At 49.4% G+C, this 16,161-nt stretch overlaps 1 protein-coding gene across 1 annotated transcript in view; it reads left to right on the forward strand.

Annotated features, from left to right (window-relative positions):
- Positions 1-406: 406 nt before the first annotated feature.
- The window catches only part of Gas7 (growth arrest specific 7), a 232,331-nt gene continuing 216,576 nt past the window's right edge, over positions 407-16,161 (forward strand). The window contains exon 1 of the mRNA XM_028869379.2: positions 407-688. Within this exon, the coding sequence (XP_028725212.1) occupies positions 506-688 (183 nt within the window). The 5' untranslated portion in view covers positions 407-505. The remainder of the gene's footprint in view (positions 689-16,161) is intronic.

Genomic DNA, 16,161 nt, shown 5'->3' on the forward strand with positions numbered 1-16,161 from the left:
GCCTCGAGAGAGTCCCCGCCCGGCCACCGGCCGTCAGCGCGCTCCCTCGGTGTCTTCCCGGGCTCTGCTCGCCTCGGACAAGCCCCGCCGAGAGGGATGCTCTGAGCACCACCTCCCGGGGCAGTTGAGCCTCTCAGTGCACTCGGGAGTCCCCGGCCCCGGAGGCCAAGGGAAGTTGTCTTGTGAGCCCGCGGACCCGGGGTCTCCTCCCCCTGAGCCCCGCCCCCCGCCCGGCGCTGGGGACCGCAGAGCCGCCCGGCCCGGGGGCGTCGCCGATAGCTCTCGGGAGCCCTAGGAGCCCACGGAGCCAGCGCGGCCAGTGAGCGTCCCTGCAAGCAGCGCTTGTGGCCCGGCGGCCCAAGGACCCCTGCGCACCCCCGCCACGGCGCGCGCCCAGAGCGCGGGAGCCCGGAGCACCGGGCGCCTGGGACCCCGCGCAGCCGCTGGCCAGCCCGCGGGGCTAGGCAGGGATGCCGGCTGCACTGTGAGCTCGGGCGCTAGGGCCATGGCCGGCGCCCGCTGCCGGACCTTGTACCCCTTCTCCGGGGAGCGGCACGGCCAGGGGCTGCGCTTCGCTGCGGGCGAGTTGCTCACTCTGCTCCAGGTCCCGGACGGCGGCTGGTGGGAAGGCGAGAAGGACGACGGGCTCCGTGGCTGGTTCCCCGCCAGCTACGTGCAACTGCTGGAGGTGAGAGGCTAGGGCTGGGGTCGGGTACCTGCTATTCCCCCGACCTCGGTGCTCTCGGGAACGAAGGGTGCGGGGGTGCTCTGGGGCGTGGGCAAAGCTCCCTTCATACCCAGCCTCCCGAGCACGTCGTGGCTGCTCAGGGGGGAAGGGAGAACTTGTTGCCTGTACGAGTTCTGGAGCAGGCGGGCGCGCTGCCGCGGCTGACAGGGGCGGCCAAGGGGCCGCCGAGCTCGGTGGTCTTGGCAAGGCACACGGATGATCGGGGTTCAGAAAGGTGGCCCCACAGCCCCACCTTTCCCGCGGACCAGTGGTCAGTCATGCTATCCCGGGGGCGGACTGCCGGGCTGCCCCCGGGCCGCCCACTTGCTGGTCAGCTGAGATGCATCAGTTAGCAATGAGCCAGAGCAGAGCAGCAAGCTTGTCCGGGGAATACAGCTAGACCTCAGGCAGCGCCCCCTCATCTAGGCTCAGTACCCTAAAGTGGCTTGTTCCTGGGGATCTGGCTTTGCCCCAAGGCTACATAGGACAGCTGAGCCAAGTCAGCTGGCTGCTTATTGTCTGGGTGACAATTGCGAGGCCTCTCTGGCCTCTAATCACTGAGCTCATGGTCACAGCCTGAGTGAGAGCCTAAGTTTCTAAAGTCCTTTGTGTGGTGTGTGTGGTGGTGGTGGTGGTGGTGGTGGTATTTTTGTGTCCTTATGGAGAAGCTGCTGACCCCAGAATCGTCACGAAGGCTAAACTAACCCTCACTCTCAGTTGTGGACGTATTCCTAGGTTTTGGTAGAAGCCGGCCTAAATAAGGAACCAAATTTATCTTTTACTGGGACCTACTTAAGAACAAAGTAGCAAATTTTGAATGAAAATGTTACATGCAGCTCGGGTCAGGGTGAGGTGGGGGAGATAGGGGTGAGGTAGTTGTGGAGTGGACAGGCTGGCAAGTGTCCTGGAGCAGCATTATCAAGTGTTCGCTCAGCCTTCTGGAAGCACATGGTAGTTCTTTCGGGTCCAGAAAACAAAACTCGCTCTAAATGGACCATAGTATTCCTCGAAAATGGACCAGTAGTATTCCTGGGCAAAAGGCTGGAATGAGCCTTCTGGGGTCCTTAGCAAAGGTGTCTCATAGTGTGTTCCCATCACCTGTATCTGCAGGAGAGGCTCAGATTTGGCTCCCTGCATTTCCCAGTTCCATTTCTAAGGGAATAATAATAATAATAATAATAATAATAATAATAATAATGGAAACGTCATCTGTCAGGGAAAGCTTGAGCCTCCTGGGGGAAAAGCTCTCTGAAAGACATGTTGGAGTTCTTTTGGTGGCCACATTTCCCCAGGAAATACTGATGTGGAAATTTGCCTGATGATTGTCTGTCTGGTGAGGAGTGTCCATGGCTGGATCCAGCCAGCTGTTTTGGGTGGGGATTTGTAAGAACAGAATGCCCCTGCTTTTCCCTGGGGGAGGGAAGGGAGCATGAGCAGGCCCAGAAGACAAAGCAGAATTATCATCTGGGATGGCCTGGGTGTGCCTGTGGCATCCCTTGGCACTTACAGAGCTGGGAAGTCTCTGGTATTTAGGGAACCTTTCAGACCCCTCCCATCTATTAATAGCAACCCAGTGGCACCAAGAGGACCTTCCAGATGTAGAATGCCACCTATACAAGCCATGTGCCCCATTGCCAGTCTCCTGGCAGCTCTGTGCAGGTGAGGGGCCGTCCTCCACTTAGGAAGCTCCATTTGTCTTGCACCACAGTCTCGCTACGTAGATCAGGCTAGCTTCAAATCTGTAGTCCTCCTCGCCTCTGCTTCTGAGTGCTGGGATTCCAGGCTTGTGCCGCAATATCCGGCCGGCACTGTCCTCATTTTACAGACAAGAGAAAACATGGCAGTACGAGACAAGCAAGTCTGTCATCCAAGGGGTCATGTTTGCACACTAGACTAACAACTCAGGTGGCTGGCTAAATTCCTAGAGTATTTTGAAACCCAAAGGTCAGTAAAAGAAGGATCTAGAATGATGTATGTGAAGAAGGGTGAGCAGGCCCCTGAGACTGGTATGTTAGTGACAGTATCCTTAATAAGACCTGCAACGCCAGATAGCTGCAACCTGGGGGCGCCCTGGAGCACCCCTGCTGCGAACCCTGAAGTTTAAATTCACCTATAATGAGCTGAGGTGGCTTTTGGTGCCTCCCGAAGGTGGAGTCAAGGATGGACCTGGCCCCACTGCCTAAGTACTGACTAGGATTCTTCTTAGCATCAGCATGGAGGTTCACGGATCAGATTCTCGGTGGCTGGCAACGTCCTCTGAGAATAAGCTGGATCACTAGGCAGAGAGAGCTGGGAAGGGGTATGCCATGGAGTCTCTTGGGATGGGTTGAGCACTCACAGACAGACTAGGGGAAGTTGCGAGTGGATGCAACACGAAGTGTATGAATCCTGAGATTGCAGAAGCCGAGCAGCAGCTAGGAGACAGAGGAAGGCCCGGAGGCCCTGAAGGTGGTACTGCTGTAGGGGAAGAAGTCTAAATAGAAAGGACCCCAACAGCCTCCTGGGGAAGGATGGGGTGATGGGCACCCAGCTGAAGAATGGAGTGTTCCTCACAGTGTCCCTTTTGCCCTCTAGTGGAAAGAGTGATAACAGGAAGTGTCTTAGTGGAGGGCGTGAGATACCGACAAGAATGTGCAAAGTGGACTCTCCCCAGGAATCTATTCCTGGTTCAGGCACAGAAAGGGAAGCTGGAGGCCTGCCTTGCAGGAAACACACACTGTGGAGGGGAATTGGGAACTGACCCTGAAAGGCCTGCTAGATCTGCCTTGGGGGTGGCCAGCCTCGGACGGAAGCAGGGTCTTGGAAGACACGGTCATTGGGCATTGGGGCAATCTCTTTGGTCCAGACTCTTAGAACTGGTAAAATGATACAGCGAATATCTGGCTTAAGAAGGTGGACTCTTAGAGGACCCAAGCCCATGCAGAGAAATATGGGACCTGGAGACCCTGGCCACAGGGGTCCTGGTTACTTATGGTGTGGCCCAGCCCTTCACAGAGCACCTAATCTCCCCAAAGGTATGAGAGCTGTGTGTCAGTTTCCCATTGTTGTGGTAAGGTGCCTGGGATAAAATTTGCAAGGAGGAAAGGTGTATTTTGAACCTGGGTTTGGAAGTTTCAGTTTCTGGCCAACTCTTGGTCCATTAAATTCTGAGTATATTATAAAAGGGAGCATCTCATACTGGACAGGAAGGAGGGATAGCGTCCTAGTTCCCCATCCTACCCCACCCAAACCCCCATTCCCCTACTAGATCTTACCTCCCAAAGGAATGCCTTAGGCTGCTTATGGAATCTTGCCAGATCCAAGTCAGGTTCTGGGTCACTCCCATAGTCTTGGGGACCCAACATGAAGGGCAATTTCCACCTGCCCTCAAGGGTGCAGACATGGCTCCTGGGGAAGGTAGATAGAGGTGGGCTCTCTCGCTCAAGGAAGAGTTAAGAGTCAGGTGTGGTACCAGAGTAGGTACAAGGGCTGGTCAGGCCCAACCTGGAAGGCCATACTGGACTCAGGAATTTCTTGTGGCCTGCTCTTACTTAGGCTAGAAGTCAAGAACCTAAGGGTGGTATAAGATCTCAGTAGAAACACCCAGAGTTTGGGGGAAGTGATTTTAGAAGGGTGAGAAGATGGGAATACAGACATGCCAGAGCTTTCCTTTAGGTGGTGCCAGCAGGTCTAGTCCTGAGAGGTACTCACTGCTTGCACTGTGTCCCCAGAAGCCTGTGTTGGAAACTCACCACTGAAGTACAACCGTATCAGGTGGAATTTAGGTTATGAGGGTTCCACCCCCGCAGGTAGACTGATGCCAGTCGTGAAGAGGCTGGAAGGTGTACAGTTTGAGAGCTCACCCTTTTCCATCACCACGGGATGATGCCATAAGAACCCAGCAGAGGCTGACACCTCCACGTTAAGACTCCTTGGCCTCCAGAACCATGAAAAATAAATTCACTTTAGAAATTACCCACTTTGTGGTATTCTGTTACAGCCATTCAAAATGGAGCAAGCCAAGCACAGACTGTGACAATGCAAAGGAGGAGGGGGAATGCAAAGGGGGGGGGGATTCTTAAACTCCATGTCCTCTTCTTTCCCTCTTCTCTCAATCTGGGCTCATGTGATTGTGCGGCAGGAGTTTATGGGGGTAGCTGTGGGAGTGGATGGGCTCTGCTGTGGTCAGTGAAGAGCTGGTTTTTCTATGGCTAGGTGGCAAAGCACCCCAGAATTCATCCTATGTGACTCTGAGTGGACGGAGCTCAGCTGAGTGGTCCTTCTGTTGGTTCACCTTGGCAAACTCCTATGCCAAGAGAGCTGAGGTCAAATGGCAGCTGAGGACTGAGTCCAGGAGACTCCACTGGGTTGGCCTCCTAGAAGGGCCATGTTCACTCACCTGGATGTTCTATATGGCGTCTTTCCACATGGTGTCTCCTCCTTCAGTGAATTGTCACACCCCCTTTCTCTGCAGGGTAGTTAGAGTTTGTATGTAGTCGGTAGCCAGCTTCCAAGGATACAAAGGGATGACTTGCTGGACCTTCTTAAGGCTTTGACCCAGGTCGAGCACATCACTCTGCCATATGCTGCTGGCAAAGTGAGTCACAGGAACAGTCTGTGTAGCATGGACAGGAGGTAGTTTCAGGCTTGGAAACAGGAGCAGGATTCATGGAGGACCACCTTGCACATTTCCTGCCTCCCAAGGATGGTGGAGGCAGCAAGGCTTAAGCTCGTCAGTTGGACCAGTGTGTGTGTGTGTGTGTGTGTGTGTGTGTGTCTGTGTGTGTCTGTGTGTGTCTGTGTGTGTGAGAGAGAGAAAGACTCTGGAAGCAGAAAAGATGTCATGGCCTTTTGATTTGAAGACTCTATTCCTCCATTTCCATCTTAGGAGTTAAAAAAAAATTTTTTTTTAAAGACTCCAGGGGTTTCTTTATAGAAGTGCATAGTAAATGATGCTGCTGGAATCTGAAAAAATGTTTGCCTGGCCCTAAAGCCAGGGCCTGCCTGTCCACTAAGCCATCAGCACGCCAGGCGAGCCTTTTCATGCCAGAGCTTTGATAATTAATGGACACAGTGTCTCCAAGCTGCCTGACATTCAGGAGATGTTTGCTATGGTACATAAATTGATTTTAATCTAGGGCCTTTTCCCCTCTAACAGGAAAATTACCTAAAATGGGTGTGACTTTGACCTTCACACCAATATTTTTTTTGGGGGGGTAGTCATTGACTCTGTTCATAATTAGGGCTGGTGGCTCCCCAAGGTGTGTAATTGGGACTGAAATTGTGCCATTTTCACAGAGTCATCCTGCCATTCAATTAGGGGGCCCACATCAGCAGCTGCTGCTGTTTGAACATCTACCATTGGCCATAGCACTGTCTGTGTCTGCCCGGCAGGAACCACCCTTCAAAAACTCCGTGTGCTGGCCGGGCCATGCGGCCACTCATGAGACTTTAAAGCAACGGGCAGAGCTTCTGGATTTTATGGACTCCAGGCATCTTTACAAAAGTTCCCTTAGCAACAAGTCGGCAGGAATCCCCGACATCTGTTAACCACTGGGCAAATCCCTGCGATTTACTTCTACCTAGAAATGTGAATGAGCCACCTCCTACCTTCCTGTATTTTCAGCCTAAAAAAGGCCCAGCTTGTGTCTGGTGGATGGGTGGACCCTCATTGTGAAGGCCGTGCCGGCCCCCACGGGTAAAAGGATGTGTGTGGTAAACCAGGAAGCCCTGTGTGCATGCACGGTGTTGTGACGGTTACTAGGCCACCCAGGGGACAGCATTCCTATAACGTTCTCCTTTATTATTACCCCACAGCAGCAAGGTAAAAATGATGGGTCTTTTTGACAGAGTGCTGGGACAGATCCCCCTGTCCCTAATTGCCAAATTAGTAGATTCTTCTCTTCCTGCAGAGGCAAGGATTCTGGGGTGGTGTTTATATCTATAGAGAAAAGTAGAAATGGTAGCCAGAAGGCTTTTCCTTTGGCAGAGCAGAGCATGAGGTGACATTGTAAACCTGTAGTTGTGTGTGCGAACCATGAACTATGAGAAGTGTATGTGGAGTGGCTTTTTATTTTATTTATTTATTTATTTATTTATTTATTTATTTATTTATTTTTGGTTGGTTGATTTTTGTTTGTTTGTGCTGGGGACCTAGTGCCTTGTACATGCTCAGCCAATGTTCGACTTCTGAGCTGCATGCCTCCACCCCAATGTGGAGTATTATAAGAATCTGCTTACTTCCTTCTATCCCATTTGGTATCTCCTCTGTGTGCCCTCCGATAAAGGTTTGTTTTTATTTGCCTCACTTCCTGGTTCTCTGTATCTACTTCCTTTCTCAAGCTACAAATTCGAGTCCAGATTCGATTCCCAGGCACTCAGATTTCACACGTGAAAACTAAGCCCGTAACCTCTGCTTTCCCTACCAGTCTTCTGCCTCCCCCCCCCCCCCCCCACCCCCCGACTGAGCGAAGGTCTCCTCAATCTGTCTGCCTGGTCCCCCACGCTTGACCCTCTTCCCCTTCCTGTCCTGTACTTTAGCTAGGGAGTCTGCCCATCCTCCCTCGGGAGGTTTCCTGGAGCTTCTCTTTCTGCACTTGCCTTGGCAAACCTTTTCTAGCAAAGGCCAAGAAATGTTTTCTAAGCTTTGTGGGCCAAGAGGCAAAATGAAATTAAAGCTGATGCGGGAGGCAGTGAGAGGTGAGGGGCCACACGTGCTTTGTCTGCCACCACCCCACAGGGTTGCTGTGATAGCAGAAAAGCTACCGTGGATAGTCCAGAAGTTAGAGCTTGTGCTGTGTTCTGAGAAAAAAAAAAAACAAAAAAAACCCCTTTGGTTTGTTGTTGTTTTAAGATAGGGTCTCACAGACTTCACTCTGGCCTCAAACCCAGGATGAAGCTGAGGATGACCTTGAACTCCTGCTCTTCTTGCCCATATACTCCAAGTGTAGCCCAGGCTGTCCTTGAATTCATAGTAGTCCTTGAACTCTGCCTCAGCCTCTCAAGCATAGGGATTACAGGTGTAATCTGTAATTATGTGGTGTGTGTACCACCACACCCAGCTTCTCTTTGGATCTTAAGTATCCTCAGAGGTGGATGTGGTTAAAGGGTTGGTCCAGGGAAATTTTTATTTTATTTGTTTATTTATTTATTTATTGTTGTTGTTGTTTGTTTTTTGTTTTTTGAGACAGGGTTTCTCTGTGTAGCTTTGCACCTTTCCTGGAACTCACTTGGTAGCCCAGGCTGGCCTCGAACATCACAGAGATCCGCCTGGCTCTGCCTCCCGAGTGCTGGGATTAAAGGCATGCGCCACCACTGCCCATCCCAGGGAAACCTTCAAAAAGTAGAGCCTATTGGGAGATCTTTAGGTTATTGAGGCATGTTCTCCAATCTCTTTTACTTTCTATCCAAGAAAGTGTTTTTTGAGACAGGACATTGAGTTGCAGGCCAGGCTTACCTGGAACTCATTAGGCAGTCAAGGGTGGCCTTGAACTTGTGGCTACCTCAAGTTCTTGAACTCCTTCTACCTCAGTCTCTGAAGTGCTGGACTTACAAACATAAGCCACCACAGTCAGCCTTGGGTGAGTGATTTACTCTGCCATAGGTTCCCACCATATAAAAGTCTATGTTTATAATGCACAAAGTTCATTTTATAAGCTATTCTTTTTTAAAAAATCCAAATCTGGATGGAGAGGTAGCCAATCTGTGAAGAGCCCTTGCTGCTCTTGCAGGGGATGGGAATTCCCAGCACCCACGCTGGGTGGCTCACAGCTGCCTGTAACTCTAGCCCCAAGAGGTCTGAGGCCCTCTTCTGCCCTGCACAGGCTCCTATGCCCACACAGACACATACACTCCCACACACATTAAAAAACAGACACTCCCCAAATCAAAGAGAACAAGATTGGTATATGAAGGAACAGAATATCTGAGTAGACCCTTTCTAATAAAGAACACAAAGCTTCACCTACAGATTCCATCTCTCTATAACTCAGGGGCTGGGGATTTAACTACAAAGATTTATTTATGGTTTTTTGAGACAAAGTCTACTTTTTTGGCCTTGACTGGCCTGGAACATGGGACCCTTCTCCTATCCTCGCTCCCTATTGCTTGGGATTACAGGTGTGTGTCACCATGCCTGGCTGAAAAAAAGACAGCCTTAAGGAATAAGTAACCGAAGTGTATTTCATTGTAATTCTTTTTGTTGTTGTTTGTTTTGTTTTGTTTTTGAGACAGGGTTTCTCTGTGTAGCCCTGGCTGTCCTGGAACTCACAGAGATCCACCTGCCTCTGCCTTTGGAGGGCTGGGATTAAAGGCGTGTGCCAACACTGCCCAGCTCATTGTCCTTTTTAGATAGGGTCTTACTCTGTAGCCCAGGTGAGCCTAGAACTGACTGTTTAGGCAATCTTCCTGGCTCAGCCTTCAAGTGCCGGGTTCCAGGAATGCAACACCACCACTCACCGTCACTGAAAAGCATTAGTGTGTGTATGCCTTCTGACCCCTGGGTTGTACTTGTAGTCCAGAGGCCTCCGTTAGACAAGGTGTGAACCTCCCCATGCCAACACAGCACTTCTTAGCAAGGGCAAGCCTAACTACTGTCTAAACCCCCAAGAGGAACTGGTTAAAATGAGGCTTATCGATGCTTACTCCTGGACCAGGAACGCAGAAGGGCTCAATACCTAAACTAAAATGGAATTTCAAAAATTTAAAATGTTTCTTAGTGACATTTCATTTTTCCATGGAGTTAGCAGAATTTGTACTTCTTACGAGGAAGCAAAAGGAGATGGCGACATCCAGAAATGAATTACAGTATAAAAGCAGGCATGACGGGGACTGGACACTTAGTAGCCATCATGGCTAGAACGGATTGAAGCATTATGCCCTGGCCTCAGGCCACATTCCTTTAGATAGCCTGGCACAGCAAATCTTTGCACTTTGAGAGGTAGATTTGACTGGATTTTTTTTTTAAGCCAGATTTCTTCTGCCACCAAGTCTAGTGAGTCTGTGTGTGTGACTGCCTGTCTGTCACCTTGTTCCAGAAAGCATGTAAGGCATGTTACCAAAAAGCATATGGTACAATAAGATAAAATCACAAATACATGAGGAAACCTGGGAAAAGGGGAAAGAAAGGGAAACGGGGCAAAGACTGCCCGAGTGAAGTTTGAAGAGCAGAGAGAGGGTGATGGAGAGGAATCACGTTGCTCGGGGGCAAATTAGAGCCCCTACCTTTGGGAAATGATGTTTTTGAGCAGTTTGCAATGAAGAGATATTTTGGTGATGGTCGTATTATGAGCTTGGGTGATGTCAGGACAGATGAGGACAACAGTTAACAAGAAGTTGTGGGATTTCAGTGGCTAAAACAGCATAGGTTTGCCTCTTGCTTGTGCTGAAAGTTTGTTTTCGAGGTAGTTTGGTTCCGGCCTCTCGGGGACCTTGAGCCTGGCCTGGGAATGGCTTCAGCGTCCTGAACATTTTCAATAGAAGGCAAGTGGAAGTCTGTCTGACCTTCCTCCCATCTCCATTCCCTGTCTCCACCGTTTTTCTTCCTGAGGTCAGGCTTTCATTCTGAGACACTCCTTATCCACGTAAAGGGCAGCTCCTTAGGATCAGCTCTCAGGAGGGAGGACTAGAGTCGATACCCTGCTCACTCCAGCTGGGGTTTGTCCCAATGTTATCCATTCTCTAGACTCATGTGTTCCTCCTGAAAATCACTCTTCCTCAAAAACTGCCTCCAACTCTAGCAGCCTCCACTTCCCTCTTCTCTGAGAAGGTGTTAAGTGTTCAACCATGTGGTCTTTCATTGAGGGAGACTCCGGAGTCTTCAACGTTACTAAATGTATACTCCCCCATCCCCCTATCCCCAATCCCGGTAATCTATCTACTGTCTTTTTTTATGGGGGGTGGGAGGCTGGGAGACTCAGATCACCAAACCTCCATGGAGTGGAGCCAGAGTTGCTCCTTCCCTGTAGGTTCCTTTTCATAAGCAGTCCTAGCATCAAGTACTCCCTGAGCACGCCAAGTAGACGCTTGGTCCACTTGGCATAAACACCATCATTTCCTGATTCTAGGCTCCGCAGTTTTCTTTCTCTCTTTTACATGAGCATGTACTTTGTACAGTGCAGATACAACCATCTGGGGCTAGCAGTTATAAACTCCCCCGTGCGGGTAGTGTGGAGAGAAGATGCCTCCGTGGATAAATCACTTGTCCTCCAATGTAAAGACCAGGGAGTTCAGATCCCCAGCACCTGCTTGTAAATCCCTGTGATTGGAAGATAGAGATGGGATCCCAGGGGAAATTATCTAGCTAGAGTGAGTAGTCCAGTGGGCAAACCTCAGGTCCATTGAGAGACCCTCCTGCAATAGATAAAGAGAGCAATTGGAGAAGACACCTGACATCAACCTCTGGCCTTTACACACACTCGCACACATATGTACATGCACCTACACATAAGTGTACACACACACACATACATATCTATGTACTCACATACCCTCATAAGCACACTCACACAACAAATATACAAGCAATAAAATAAAAATAAAAACCTTCCCTTGGGAAGTCTTTGGGGACTCTCCTGCCCTGCACAACTGACAGGTAACCTCTTTGGAGAGACTGTGGGTTCACACAGGTTTGGCCCAAAGCCCTTCCAGATGCTAGCATTCATTGCTCTGTTTACGTATCTCAATTCCTCCTCCTTCCTCACTGCCTTCCTCACTGTTCTGTCAGCTGCAGAGAACGCCAGGGTTAATCCACAAGAAAACTAATTAAGTTGTAAAAATTCCTCAGAGATGCTATTTTAAAAACTCTACCGAAACGATTCCTTGTCCTAATTTAATCATCAGAGAGAGCGTCCTTATTTTGGTGGTGGCTCCTGGAAGGCCGTCATGGAGGCATCTGTTGCTGATTTGTAATATAATTTAGGAATCGGAGTAGGAAAGCGGAACTTTAAATTTAGTTCGAGTCTACCCTTCTCATTAAGCAAGTGTTTTATTGATAAATAACTCCCAGCGTTCATTGTGCGTAGAGGGAAAAATACAGCTCCATTGAGTAGTTGATAATCAAGGGCGGTTCTCAACACAAGATCAAATCTAGGACCCAGTCTGGGATTCTGGTATTATAAACAAAGGGGCTGAGTACAGCAGTCGAACCGAGTCTCACACTTGCTAGGAAAGTCTTCCGCACTCAGCTACACCCCAGCCCTTCACTGGACACAGGCAACATGGACTCCCCCAATGGTTTCCTTCTCCCCCTCAAGATGTTCTCTGTTGATACCAAGTGGGTCTGCTCTGAGTCCACCAAGCCTGACATTGCTGGCTTTGTGGTACAAGTGAGAGCTTGCGGGTGAAAGGCTCAGTCCCAGGAGACTGCCCTGCCTCACATGCCAAGGCCAAGCAATGTCACCTGTGCCCGGGCAGTAGACTGCATTTCATCTTTCCCTGCAGAGAGAGGCTGCATTTCCAACTAGCTCCCAAGAGCTTGCTGCTGTTGCTGGCCAATGGGCCCCAGTTTGAGCATCAAGGCATATGGGTGCATGGAGGGGATAGTTTTTACTTTATCTGTAAGACACGTTAAGTCCTGGAATTAGATTGGATATTGGATTTTTTTTTTTAAAGTGGATTATGTGGCGCTGTGGGAGGTCATGGAAAGAACACATTTTGGAATTAGACTTCTGTAAGTATATTTAATCTGAGGAAAGAGATATGTCCACAGCGGGTCCCTGACCACAGGGTGAAGGCAGGGAGAAAAGCCTGACAGTGAACAAAAGCACAAGGTTCAGCTCACAGCAAGGCAGCTGGCGGAATGGAAGGTCCAGGGTGCTGGGTGGCAGTACGCAGGCCCAGGGTTTGGATGAACAAGAAGAGCTGCAGTAGTAGGGAGCAAGCCTAGGAGAGTCCCCAACTGTCCCCAACATCAGAAAATTCATACACTCAAGACATGCTTACCACCTCATGAGCCCCAAGGGGAAGCTGGTGCTCTGTGTGGACAAGGTTGGGGGCTGCAATGCGGCCCCGCTGCTGTTCCCATTGCCATCATCCAGCACACAGCCAGTGGTGGGGCCACCTCCCAGATGTGGGCAGCGGAGGAGTGCAAGGCAGGAGGCTGGCTTCTGCAGCTCTGGATTCTCTGCAGCTGCTGCTGCCTGCCGGACTCCAGGCAAGTGCAGAATTGTGAGTTTTATAGAGCTCCCGTGAGGGTCAGGGGAAGAGCTTGACGCCTGCACACACCCTGTGAGTGGAATTCAGGTTTCTTCGTGCTCTGGTTTTGAGCCAAGTTAGACTCGGTTAACCCTGTTAATTGGGGTTCCCACTACAGGGCTGCTGACACCTCTCTCCGTTGCCCTTCTGAGTGCAGCATGTAGGTAAGACAGATCTCCTGAGCTTCTCAAGAGGTGCAGGTTCAGACTCTAGAACTTGGGGTGAAGCCCCAGCTTCTGCACTGTTTTGCTCCCCTCCCTGCTTGGAGACAGGGTAAGCACAGCTCAGGCCAGCCTTGAACTCTCCCTCCTCCTCCTCCTTCCTCCCCAGTGCTGGCATTACAAGAGTGTGCCACCATGCTTGGTGAGTGTCTGCACTTTTAGCAAGCTTCTGGGGATGCTGTGGATCTTGGGGAGACCCCTTGAAATCCCATGGGTGCAGAGCAGTTTCTTAGGAGCCTTGGGGTACATGCAGGTCTTGCTGGTCTGAAGCCACAGAATGCTGGAGCTGAAGCTCTCCTTGGTTTGGTGGAAACTGTTACATAAGAGTTCCTGTTGCTAGGGCTGGATTCATTGGTCTTAACTGTTTGTTTGTTTGTTTGTTTGTTTTATTTGGCCTGATGGGCTTCTGGCTTTCTGGACACTCTTGGAAGAGACTCTTCTTCTTTTCTTTTTCTTTTTTTTTTAAAGATTTACTTATTTATTATGTATACAGAAGAGGGTGCCAGATCTCATTACAGATGGTTGTGAGCCACCATGTGGGTGCTGGGAACTGAACTCAGGACCTCTGGAAGAGAAGCTGGTGCTCTTAACCTCTCAGCCATCTCTCCAGCCCCCGAGACTCTTCTTATAATGAGGGAAAGGTTAGTTTGTGGGAGAGGTGAAGTTCTAGAGACTGCTAAAGGATGTCAGAATTTCTTTTATCTTTTGCCTGTTCCTGGAGCAAAGGAAAGGTCCCAAGAGACTGAATGGAACACACATTTGCTCTCTCTTCCTCCCTCCCTCTCCCTCCCCTCCCTTAGTGCCAGAGATGGAGGAACCCAGGCCCTTTGTGCATGCTAAGTAATCTCTCTGTGTGTCTCTGTCTGTCTGTCTGTCTGTCTCCACACACATACACAAATAAACTTTTGAGGCAGGATCTCTGTAGCCTAGTCTAGCTGAGAACACAGCAATTCCCCTGCCTCAGCCTCCCAGTGCTGAGATTACAGGAGTGGACCAGCTCCTGTGGGCAGGAAGAGTTTTTCTAAAGTGTTTCTGTGGGCTCTGAATCAAGTCCCAGGCCAGCATTTGAGAGCTCCAAACTAGAGATGAATGTCACCAAACTGCTATCTCCCCAAATCCCAGGTGGGACCCACAGGTCCTGGCTGTCCTGGACTTTATTGCACAGTCCCTGGGTTGGGCTGCTGGCTACCTTCTATGGTGACTTTTAAAGCTGATTGACCATAGCACTCTCCTGTTTAAGGTTTCTGGGGTATTTCACTGCCATGACAATACAGTTGAATGTCCCTTTATCCAAAGTGTTTGGATGAAAAAGCATTTCAGATTTCCGAATGTTTGCACATACATAATGAGATATCTTGGGTACCAGACCCAAGTTTAGACAGAAGTGCATGCCTGTGTGAGTGCATGTTGAGTGTGATGTTACTGAAGATTATACTCAGTGTCTTACACATACCGGGCTAGTGTCCTAGTGCTAGTGTTCTTGGGGTACCACTGCGCTACATCCCAGCCCTATTTGTATTTTTTATTTTGAAACTGAATCCCACTAACTTGCCTAGGCTGGCCTCCAAACCCTGCTGTAGGCCTGACTGGCCTTGAATTTTTGATCTTCCTGCCTCACCCTCCCAAGTTCTGGGATTACAGGATTGCACCGCACTGCCCAGCTCCTATGGTATTTTTAATCTGCTTGTTTTCTCCACGACTCATCGTATGAGGTCAGCGTGGAATTTTCCATTTGGGGTATCATGTGGGTGGAGCATTTTGGATTCTGGGCTTTCAGAGCAGGGAAGCACAACTGTAGAGCATGCCTTAGCTGTATCTGCAGTCTACTTCGAGACCAACCCTGTCTGCCACCAGATGCTGTCTTAGCTGTTTGCACACATGTCACCTTGTCAGGAACATCTGGAACTTCCAAGTCTTGAAGTGACTTCGTTCTCCATGCTGTTTTCTTCCATAAGCCATTTTGTCCCTCCCTGGCTCCCTGCAGTGCCCTCCCTGGCTCCATCCTCTTTCTTACTTCCTTTTCTGTTTTTTTTTTTGGATAGTTTTCTGGAGATAGAACATTCATTAGAAGCAAGCAAAACCATATGTGTTATTTTTGTTTGTTTTTTTTTAACATCCATGGAGTTGTATATCTGTTACCATGGTTACTTTCCTTACGCCTTAGTCCTCTCCACCTCAGGCTCAGGTGACCACACACTTACTGCTTGTAGATTTCCTGTTCTAGTGATTTTCCATAAATGAAGTCATACCTGGCTTCTTCCACTTAGCATAATGTTCTTATTTTATTATTTTTGAGATTATAGTATAATTACATCATTTTCCCCTTTACTTTCCTCCCCCAAACCCTCCCGAATACTCCTCCTTGCTCTCTTTCAAATTCAGGGCTTCTTTCTTCATGAATTGTTATTACACACATATATGTATATCTATAGATGTATATATTCCTAAATATAATCTTCTTGGTCTGTATAATGTTCCTTGTCTATATCCGTTCTTAGGATGTATTGGATGACCCGCTGGTGTGCTTGTCCCTGGGGAAGGCTGTTTCTCCCAGTCTCAGCTTCCATCAGTCACCTGTAGTTCTTTGTGTAGGGCTGAGGTCTTCTGGCCTTTCCACTTCTGCTTCTGCCTTAGGATGTCTGTTGTCATCCTTGTTCAGCCCTCGTTGATGAAGTCATGTTGGTGAGACTTGATAGGTGTTGTTTCTGACTTTACTAGGAGACACGGTCTCCCAGCAAGCTCCCGGATCCTCCGTCTCTTGCAATCCTTCTCCTCCCTCTTCTGGAATGTTCCCTGAGCCTTAGGGGTAGTTATTTGATGTATCTGTTGGGACTGGGCTCCACAGCTCCGCATTTTGATGGGTTGTGGTTTTGTGTGATAGTCTCCATCTGTTGTGAAGAGAAGTTTTTCTGATGGAGGGTGAGTACTGCACTTACCTGTAAGTATAGAAACAAAATTAGAGTGTAGTTAGGGATGATGCTGCCTTAGTAAAGTGATGGCTGTAGGTTCTTTTCCAAGATGCTTGACTTCACTAGCCCTGGG

Source organism: Peromyscus leucopus, chromosome 8b (assembly GCF_004664715.2).
Source record: "Peromyscus leucopus breed LL Stock chromosome 8b, UCI_PerLeu_2.1, whole genome shotgun sequence".
In the NCBI taxonomy this organism is placed as follows: Eukaryota; Metazoa; Chordata; class Mammalia; order Rodentia; family Cricetidae; genus Peromyscus; species Peromyscus leucopus.